Here is an 11,275-nt window from a genome sequence, read left to right as displayed (position 1 = left end):
CCTCTATCTCTGTTTTGAAGGTAAGATATTAAATACAGGGATTTTGAATCTAATTTAAAATTCATATTTCACATTGCGTACCGCATTTAAAACTAACTAGACAAGGGCTTATTGTTTAAGACCCGTTGCCATATCAACTCAATCCGCATTTTGCTGTTATGGATGCTCAAAAGAATAGATAGCTAAATCCTATTATTTGGCAAGACAAAAGTAGCACAACAGTTAGTGGCGGGTACATCTGGCTAACTGTCTACCTTCTTGTTTCTCAGTTAAATATTATTTACGACTGTGCGCAGACAGTCCTTTGTGTACCTTATAACAAAAATTATTGAACAAACAAAATATAATTACTAAGTCCGAGGGAGATGTGAGTTATTATCAAGGTATAATTGAACAAATGTTCCATGAACTTAATTCTACTTTAAAATTTGATGAAGCTGAAAGACGTGATGATTCTGTGATTCTCTTTGCTAAAATGCATCATTTGAACGTTTATTTATTTTTAAGACAAACAAAAATACTAATAATCATAAAGTTGCCCCAGAGAAATGTCTAAGCTGACTTTCCTTAATCAACTTTAGTGTCAGCTAACATTAACATTTTTATGAGTAACATTTCCAGGTGTTATAACACCGTGAGTAATCGTAAAATAAACAAAAAAACTTCTCTCCTGTATTTTAACCTGTTGTTTTGGACTCTTCCCTTCTCATATATTCCTATCATTTGTTTCACCTCTCTCATATTTTACTGATGTCATTTTGATCTCTTAATTCGTTGATCACGAACATTATTCTCTTGGTTTTCCTTTGCCACATCCTTTGCTGAACTTATCGTTTTGATAAGTTTTCTTCTCAATGATTTTTTTTAAACCATTGTTGTTTGGTCTGCTTCTTCCTTCTATGTTGTTAACATTATTATATGGTCTTCTTTCTATATTATGGTTTATTAGCAATGTTGTTTTGGCCTCCGTCTGATTCACATTTCGTGAACAATACTGGTTTGACCTTTTGCTGCCTAAAATATTATTAAAATTATTATTCTGACTTTACTCTGTCCCATCCTTAGTTAACTTTGTTGTTCGTTTGTCTCACAATACTATTTTGACTTTCTTCTGTCCCATCTTTAGTTAACTTTGTTGTTTCTCTGTCCCACAATACTATTTTGACTTTCTTCTGTCCCATCTTTAGTTAACTTTGTTGTTTCTCTGTCTCACAATACTATTTTGACTTTCTTCTGTCCCATCTTTAGTTAACTTTGTTGTTCCTCTGTCTCAGAATACTATTTTGACTTTCCTCTGTCCCATCTTTAGTTAACTTTGTTGTTCCTCTGTCTCACAATACTATTTTGACTTTCTTTTGTCCCATCTTTAGTTAACTTTGTTGTTTCTCTGTCTCACAATACTATTTTGACTTTCCTCTGTCCCATCTTTAGTTAACTTTGTTGTTCCTCTGTCTCACAATACTATTTTGACTTTCTTTTGTCCCATCTTTAGTTAACTTTGTTGTTTCTCTGTCTCACAATACTATTTTGACTTTCTTCTGTCTCATCTTTAGTTAACTTTGTTGTTTCTCTATCTCACAATACTATTTTGACTTTCTTCTGTCCCACCTTTAGTTAACTTTGTTGTTTCTCTGTCCCACGATACTATTTTGACTTTCTTCTGTCCCATCTTTAGTTAACTTTGTTGTTTCTCTGTCTCACAATACTATTTTGACTTTCTTCTGTCCCATCTTTAGTTAACTTTGTTGTTCCTCTGTCTCACAATACTATTTTGACTTTCCTCTGTCCCATCTTTAGTTAACTTTGTTGTTCCTCTGTCTCACAATACTATTTTGACTTTCTTTTGTCCCATCTTTAGTTAACTTTGTTGTTTCTCTGTCTCACAATACTATTTTGACTTTCTTCTGTCTCATCTTTAGTTAACTTTGTTGTTTCTCTGTCTCACAATACTATTTTGACTTTCTTCTGTCTCATCTTTAGTTAACTTTGTTGTTTCTCTATCTCACAATACTATTTTGACTTTCTTCTGTCCCATCTTTAGTTAATTTTGTTGTTTCTCTGTCTCACAATACTATTTTGACTTTCTTCTGTCCCATCTTTAGTTAACTTTGTTGTTTCTCTGTCCCACGATACTATTTTGACTTTCTTCTGTCCCATCTTTAGTTAACTTTGTTGTTTCTATGTCTTACAATACTATTTTGACTTTCTTCTGTCCCATCTTTAGTTAACTTTGTTGTTTTTCTGTCTCACAATACTTTCTTCTGTCCCATCTTTAGTTAACTTTGTTATTTCTCTGATTCACAATACTATTTTGACTCTCTTCTGCCTCAAGTCTTGTTAAAAATATTATTTCGGTCTTCTCTTATCTCATCGTTTGTTAGCTTTTTTATGCCGTTTGTTTGTTGTGAAGCACAAAGCTACACAAAGGGCTATCTGAACTGCCAACCACGGGTATTAAAAGCCGTTTTCTAGGGTTGTAAGTCTATAAACAAACCGCTATGGTAATGAGGGAGAGGTCTTTTTCTTGCCTAAATGTTGTTAACACTGTTATCTTAGGGTAAGTTTCGAATACTTCTAGATCTCCTTCCTGAGTCTTTTAGAAGCATGAAAATAATAAAATGAACCCTGAAATATCGCCGTTAAAATATGTTCTTGGTGAATACTGAGGAACCATTATCAACACATAATCTGCTCTGTCAAGCAAAATAACCACCACATTATGATGTAGAACGAGATTAGTATAAGCGCATAATTTTATATGCAGACATACCTAAATGTGAATAGAGTTCCCATATCGAGCATGGAAAGTAGTTCAGCTTTAGACTTTGGAAAGGAGAGCCGATAGCGTTGTGTTTCAAAGGCCGGAACGATAAGTGCCTGCAAAGATAGAAAACGACATGTTGAGTGTCAACGGAAAACTTGCAAGCAAATATAAACTAAGCTGTCTGGCAGTACTGGATTCTTCCAAAACTATAAACTAAGCTGTCTAGCAGTACTGGATTCTTCCAAAACTATAAACTAAGCTGTCTAGCAGTACTGGATTCTTCCAAAACTATAAACTAAGCTTCTAGCAGTACTGGATTCTTCCAAAACTATAAACTAAGCTGTCTAGCAGTACTGGATTCTTCCAAAACTATAAACTAAGCTGTCTAGCAGTACTGGATTCTTCCAAAACTATAAACTAAGCCGTCACACAGAATCAGAGTCCTACAAAACTGTTAACTAAGCCGTTATACAGTATCGAAACCCTACAAAATAATAAACTTGGATATCGCGTAGAAATGCAAAACTATAACCTGAGCGCTTTCAAAAATAAGACCTTTCTTCATCAGGGACAAACTGAGAAGGTCCATCATTAGAAAGTATTCAGATTATAGGGTTTGGTTTTGTTTTTTAATTGATTTTTCAACCTACTTGTTTTATTCATTTCTTGAATTAAGGTATCGTGTAGTTTGAAAATCCTACAAACTGTAAACTAAACTGTCACGCAGTACCCGAGCTCTACAAAACTATGAACCAAGCCGTCTCTCAAAACAAAAGTCCTACAAAACTAAGATGTTACCGAAATTTTACATTACTATAAATTAAGCCTTCTCGTAATACAGGAGTCCTACAAATCTAAGCTGTCACACAGTACTAGAGTCCTACAAAACTGTGAACTAAATTGTCTCGTAGTATTGCTTACATACAAGTTACTTCGATTTGACGCTTAATAGTTAAGACAAGAACGGTATACAAACTGATAAATAAAACATAAAACGAAGGATAGGAATTGTTAAAAAGTACAAAAACAAGTTGAAACAAAATGCAAAGATTATATTTTCAAACCTACAACTAGGAATTCTAAAAAAGAAATAAACTATGCTGGAAATGGTGTCTATATTTTTTTTAAACTACAAATCCCTATTTTGACTCCATGTAAACAGTAATTATTAATTTTAGCGGAGCCAAAATTAGGATTCGTAGCTTCTGAAAAAAATATAGACACTATTTCCGGCCAAGTTTTTTTTTTTTTTACTATTTTCAAAGACTCTTTCGTTGTATGTTTGAAAATATAATCTTTGCATTTTGATTCAACTTGTTTTTTTACCTTTTTGACGGTATCTATATCCCTTTTTAAAGTAAGAGTGTTTAATTATCTTGTTTCTTAAGTTTTTGTGTCCGTTTATGGATAATACATTTCAAGCTACATAAGTGCATATGCATTTGGATGATTATTACATGGTTTGCACCAGTTTACTGCTGCATTGGTTTTCTTTTTCTCGTCCATCCACTTTCTACTGAGCCAGATGGTTTTGTATGTGAGGTTTCGTGTAAATACGCGTTTAACAAGCGTCGAGTACAAAGAAAGCAGCTTACAACAACATCGCGTATATTATGTATATATATATAACCACGTAAATCAATCTCGAAATAAAAATAACCGACTTTTTAAATAGGCCATGGACATTCACAACGTTTCGCATAGTATATCTGTTTATATTTTGGTGCAAACTATCCAGCCTATTTTGCTGTAAGCTTGTGGAACAAAGCTATAAATAATAACAATAATAGAATAATACTAAAATACATACAACCACTTTGTCTAACAATCGAAATATCAACTTAATTTTTCTATTATCAAGATAAGCGGTTTTGAACGTTGTTTCATGAAAAAAAAACTGTTTTTAAGATAATTTTCGACTTATATTCTTTTAGAATTTTCTGAAATTCCTGAACGATCCCTATTATGAATCAATATCGTGGTTCATGATAAATGTGAAGTTATAAATGTCTAGTCTTTAGGTCCGTTAACTAACCTGGTTTAGTTCTGCAATAAAACTGGCTTTAAAGAAATCGATTTATCTTGTATTTTTCGAGAAATGAGTAATCATTTTTAAAACAATCAAGTTTTTGCCCTATTGTAGCTCAGCAGTAAGTCTGAAGACTTATAGCTCGAAAAAACACGTTTTAATGTTTGTACTTGGTACACAGTCCATTGTGTGGACTTGTGTGTAACAGCAAACAAACAAAAGCAGCCAAATTATTAATTTCAGATGTAGTTTTAAAAGTACTTGAAATAATCTGATTTCGTACCATTCTCATATAAGATATTCAAACGGATATCAACAATAGACATATCAAACGCTATGAGATTAAGTTGAATATAGCACGTACATATATTACAAACAAGATGAACTTAAGTTTGTGGACTTTGTGTCGTAAATAACCATCAGATGAAATTTAAAGAACACTAAGAGGCTACAGGGAAGTTAATGAGTGTTGTACCCTCACTTACCTTTTTAAACGTTTCTAAACCCATACTTATCACAGACTTCTTCAAGTATTCGTATAAACCAAACATTGGTAAAAAATCGACATCTGTCAGGAATACAAAAGGTGTGGTAACTTGTTGTAAGGCTACGTTTCTCAGAAGATTAATGGGGTAAAATGGCTGAAATGGAAAAGAAAAAAACACGTAGTAATATTTCTGTGGAAGAGTAATATCTGGTAACAAAGTTCAAAAATCAACCAAGGAAACAATAAATATCTCAGTAAAAATTACGTTCATATTTTAATGTCGATAATGTATATAAGCGAATAAGATGCAAAATAAGCTATCTGTTCTTTGTTCACCATGGGGAATCTAACCGTGGATTGTGAGTCATTAAACTTACCGCTGATCCACAGAGAAACAACTAAATTCTGACTTCAGATCTTAGTATCTGTGTTATTGCAAGTAGAGACTATCTCGGAAAAAAAAAGTCGAAGTTTTCGTCGTTATCGAAACGCTTCAAACATGATAAACGGTTGTAAGTGAAACGTTGGCGCAATAACATATTATACTGCACACGTAAATTTTTAACTTTAACTCAAGCAGCTAGAATTAATACAAAACGTTGTTTTAATGTTAGTGAGCAAAATTACGAATATTTACATAAAAAGGTTCCCACTTTGTTTCGTAATATCAATATATTATTGTACATCAATAACGGAACTAAACACATTAGTAATCATAACTAGACAAGTAATTATCACACTACCACTAGCACCAGTAGTAACCACAATGCCAGTGACATTACTAGACATCACAGTACCACTGATATTACTAGTCAGCATAGTTTCACTAACACATCTAGCATCACAGTTCTATCGATACTATTAACCATCACAGTACCACTTGAACTACTAAGCATTATAATGTTACTAACACTATTAGCCAACATAGTATCACTGATGCTACCAGACACCGCATTATTGCTAATAATATTAGCCCTCACAGCACCACAAACCTCTGGAGTCGCCACATTATCACTGACATCAGGAGACATCAAAATATTTAGTGAAACCAACAATGACTACCATATTTACTGTTAATAATAATCGTCATATAACAACTGAAACCAGGAACCACCACGGTATCGTTAACATTAGTAACCATCATTGACATCAGTAACCATAAAGTTATTAATGATGCCAGTAATGATCACAATATCTACGTCATTTCGGTATTATTTACAATGTGGCTGTATTGAATTCCACTGAACCATACAAATAAATTACAAATTGTAAATATTAATGATACTTACTCTTTAAATACTTGTATAAATATAAGTGCACTATGGTGATTGAAGGACAACTCATTGTTTAAAGGGAAGGAAGAGGCTTTCTTTTACGTGATCATTAATTATAAGGCAGGATTATGTAACCTTTGCAATGAATTACCCTTTTCTGCCGAGATTTATAACTCGTTAAGTTATAAATGTTATAACTTAACACATTTTGAGACTAAAAGGCATTATTTTTATGTCCAATTAAAACTGTATTTTGGATCTATCTTAAATACAAATATATCAAGTAGGTCAAATAATTTTATTCAATTTATTCCAAGCATTATGAAATACTCTGGACTCTGCCCTGTGTTTACTGTGCAGTCCCAAAGTTACCATCCTTACCCGAACCATCAACCACACCCATAGCCCCTCCCTACCCATTTTCAATAACAGACATACCATACATTTGTCATAGTGAATGATGGGTGTTAAACAGAACTCGATGTAGTGTTATCTATCATGTCACACGAAGATCTAATCGATTAGCGGCTCTCGTCAAGACAATTCTAGGAAAGGGAATATGAATCAACTTATGTAAAATGTTTTTGATTTATTGCTTATTTTTCACAGTTAGTACCTGGCTGACGTAATCTATCATGAATAGATTAACTATTATACATTTACTTCAATATCGATGTTAAATCTATATTTAGAAATGCATGTAACTTATTCTGGTAAATATGGATTGTAAAATTCCTGCCTATTCCCTAAATTTGTAGAAGATTCTCGAGTGTAAGAATGAACAATATATCTTTTACTAAAGCACTAAAGTATTGTTGAGCCACCTGAAATTTCTAGAACCTCTCTTTAACATTTATAAACTGACGCGCCTAAATACAATATTATATTGTTTGTTTATACTATAAACCTCAGAAGCTATCAATGCGATTAACGCTTATTAATCATAAAATAAACTACACATATTTAACCAGGAACGCTTATATATTTCGAACAGTGAATTCACATTGAACATTAACATTTTAGAAAAACATTACATAACTTCAGCGGTGTAAAGTCAGCTTATAAACGGCGTGAGACCAGAGGAAAATGTAGACTAGAGCTAACTAGCTTCCTGTTAACTGAATTGTATATACGTTAATCCGGAATTGATTCATTTATTTTGAACCCTTGATAAGATATCAAGGAAGTTCCAGACCAGAAAGAAGACTTAATATGACTTATAAGTTTGTAAATCCTTTATATGTAAATTATCATTTGTATTAACTGTTCATAATAACCGATATTATAAATTGTATTATTAGCTGAATATTAAAATATATTTGTATTAAGGGAAAAAAATGTGTGTACCAATCTTGTTGGGAAACATCATAACTTCGATACATCTCTACATCTAATTAACTTCTAAATTAAAATGTAATTCGTTTCCAGGCTATTTAAGATCGTGATACGAAACAATAAATTGGAAGCTCATCCGAGACAAATCGTGATATAGCAATGGCGTAACATTTAAACACATACATTTAAAGCTGAAGTTGTCAAGGATATTTGTTTAAATAACAGAATTTCCACTAATGTTTCACTAGCTTCTATATCAATGTTATATTAAACATTTATATAATGAATGATTTCTCCCAAGGTGGCATAAGAAATATTTATGTCACTTGGCGTATTATGTTGATTTTTAATAGTTTGACACTTTAGTTTGGTATTGAAGATAAAAAAGTTCTTAACCATTGGCGTCAATCGTAGTCACTTTTAACTACAAACGTTCAGTAGAAAGTTGGTTAATGCAATATACAGCACTAAAATGCCTTGTTGAAATTATCACATGTGAGTGTAATAATTCAGTATAAAACTGAGCTGGCTGTAAATTTTAAGTTAATAGACTTACGTGATTAGTAGGCGTTCTGTAGTATCGAAAAGAAAACGTGTAACTGATTAGGGGTAGTTAATTAGTTTATACCATTTCTTAGTATAAAAGCTGCAAGAGTGTAGACACCGTTGGCATAAGTATTATGTCTTTATCAGTTTCTATTTTAAAATAAATGACTTTTATTTAAGCTGCAATGAAATAATTGACGGAAGTAGTCATAACAGTATCACTGATATCATTAATCACCACGATATTTACTGACATGAGAAGTCATAACAGTATCACTGATACCATTAATCACCACAATATTTACTGACATGAGAAGTCATAACAGTATCACTGATACCATTAATCACCACAATATTTACTGACATGAGAAGTCATAACAGTATCACTGATACCAGTAATAATCACAATATTCACGACAAAAGAACTCGTAACATTATCACTGATACCAGTAATAATCACAATATTCACTGACACGAGAAGTCGTAACATTATCACTGATACCAGTAATAATCACAATATTCACGACAAAAGAAGTCGTAACATTATCTCTTATACTAATAATCATCACAATATTCACCGATACAAAAAGCCATAACAGTTCCACTGATACCAGTAATCATCAAAATATTCACTAACAAAAAAGTCATAGCGGTACCTCTGATACAGTAATCAACACAAGTAGTCATAATAGTACCATTGGTACAGTAATTATTACATATTCACTGACACATTTGCTAACATAAATATCTTTTTTAGTAATTTACTGTTGCTAACATATATGATCTGTAAAATGCATGGCTGAAATATTGCATCTCTTGGAACTTCAAGTTTCAGATATAAATTTGAAGATTAACAAAGTTTATTTTTTGTTATGATCAATAACAGAGTCACATATCTTGATTAAGGTCAAATTTTAGAATGATTTTTCCCAAGGTGGCATAAGAGATATTTATGTCGCTTGGCGTATTATGTTGAGCTTAATAGTTTGACACTTTAGTTTGCTATTGAAGATAAAAAATCTCTTAACCTGACACCAGTTCCAGATCAGATAGAAGACTCGCTAATGTTTGTAAGTTTGCAAAACTCTTGTATATGAGAGTGCGCTTAAAGATTAAAAACCAACAACTCAAAGTTAACTTTAAACTGGAATAGACTATAATTTCCTACATGCCAAGTTTCTAATTAAGAATGCTACTAATAACTATGTGCGTGTGTTTTTCTAGAAAGCAAGTGACATGAAGTAAAAGTAACACTTAGAGTAGAAAAAGCAGAAAGCAAAAGAAGAACATTCCTTTAACAAGTACGTTTTTAGTGAGGTCCTGGTACCTTGGTCTAATCTTAGTGTTATTTGTATTGGCATGAGTTTGAGAAGAAAAGCTGTAGTTGGTTTTCAACATTATGTTTATCTGAAGAGTTGTTCCTGCTGTACTAGTTATTATCCACAAACTAATGCTTTATTAGTTAAAGGTTAGAAAATAAGAGAAATAATTCACTTTTGATTTTTGCACACACTAGCTCATCTACAAATTCATAAAGGCCATGTTGCTTGAACAGGAACATTCATTGAGTTGAGATTGATTATGGTTACTTATTACACCGTAGCCTAGTTTGGTACATGTGGCTATTCTTTGTTTGATTAAAATGGATTATAAAATGTTTCTTGCAGCAATGACATATTTGCCGCAGTACCTTTGATACCAGTAACCATAATAATATTCATTGACACATATTCATAACAGTATCAGTTATAGCACTTATAGTTATAGTACTGTCACGGTACCACTGGTGCTATTGATAATCAAAACTTGAATAACCTCACGGTCAAATGCTCAAGTTATATTTTACCAAATCCTTGAGTCTGTTTAATACCATCTTGTAGCTCTTTGTGATCAGTTTATTATCTTAAACTTTTGAAAATAAAGACTGAATACAGAAATATCAGTCACGGGAACAACTTTTTGTGAAATTGAAGCAAACTATTCCAACTCAGTATTATTTCTTGTTCATTAATATGTTATTAAAGAGGTGTGAAATCCACTTAACTAAACGCCTGTATATATATATATATATACATGTATATACTCAGTGTAAATAGACATAGTACTGGTTCTTTATGACATCAGGATAACTGTTGCAAAATAGAAAAAAAACATTAGTAGTTGCTTTTCATGAGGTCTAACACCAATACTTTATTTGCTTGACTTCATTACAAGTCTCAATCATTATCAGTAAGGTGTTTTTATATGATCAAACTGAGAGCTAATAATACCTTTTATGGGCGATTCGTATACATACGTAAACACTTTGGCGTGACGTCACAGGCTACATATTTAACACCTGTATGTTTAGTTCACGGGGAATTCCCGACAACTGACGTGAAATACGTTTGTCTACTAGTAAATTTACGTCTGGAAAATATTTGTTATAGTTTATTCCGAGAAAAGATACAGTAATAACGAGGTTTTTAATACTGTAGAGCCAAAAGACGCGACATGAAGGGTATCTTCAGTATTTTCCAGGGAAACAGACACACTTGGACGGCAGATAATAGAGTGAGGTAATGGGGTTCTTACACTATTCTCCACTTAAAACCAGAACAATGCCACATCTTCAAAGTCCAAAAAGCCACTGAGATTAAGCATGGAGGTGATCTTCAGAGTTTGGAGATGACGAAAATTAAAAAAAATAAAAGTTTAAGAGTTGAAAGGTCACGACTCAAAATCACTTACAGTTTTGTTGAGAATGATGGTAGAAAACAACAACAACAAACAAACACGGAATCACTGCAATCCTGTTTGACACATATCCTTCGAGTCCACTATTAGACTGAGTACGGTCG

At 32.5% G+C, this 11,275-nt stretch overlaps 1 protein-coding gene across 5 annotated transcripts in view; it reads right to left on the bottom strand.

Annotated features, from left to right (window-relative positions):
• The window catches only part of LOC143225769 (xylosyl- and glucuronyltransferase LARGE2s-like), a 116,516-nt gene that overhangs the window by 4,766 nt on the left and 100,475 nt on the right, over window positions 1-11,275 (bottom strand). For all 5 annotated transcript variants that reach the window (XM_076455744.1, XM_076455748.1, XM_076455745.1 and 2 more), the window contains 2 exons: window positions 5,279-5,434; window positions 2,771-2,877 (listed from right to left, as the gene is read on the bottom strand). In XM_076455744.1, the coding sequence (XP_076311859.1) occupies window positions 2,771-2,877; window positions 5,279-5,434 (263 nt within the window). The remainder of the gene's footprint in view (window positions 1-2,770; window positions 2,878-5,278; window positions 5,435-11,275) is intronic.

The sequence above is a fragment of the Tachypleus tridentatus genome, chromosome 9 (genome assembly GCF_004210375.1).
Source record: "Tachypleus tridentatus isolate NWPU-2018 chromosome 9, ASM421037v1, whole genome shotgun sequence".
NCBI classification, from domain to species: Eukaryota; Metazoa; Arthropoda; class Merostomata; order Xiphosura; family Limulidae; genus Tachypleus; species Tachypleus tridentatus.
Note: the sequence above shows the minus strand (reverse complement) of the source record. Positions and strands in the feature narration are given on the sequence as shown.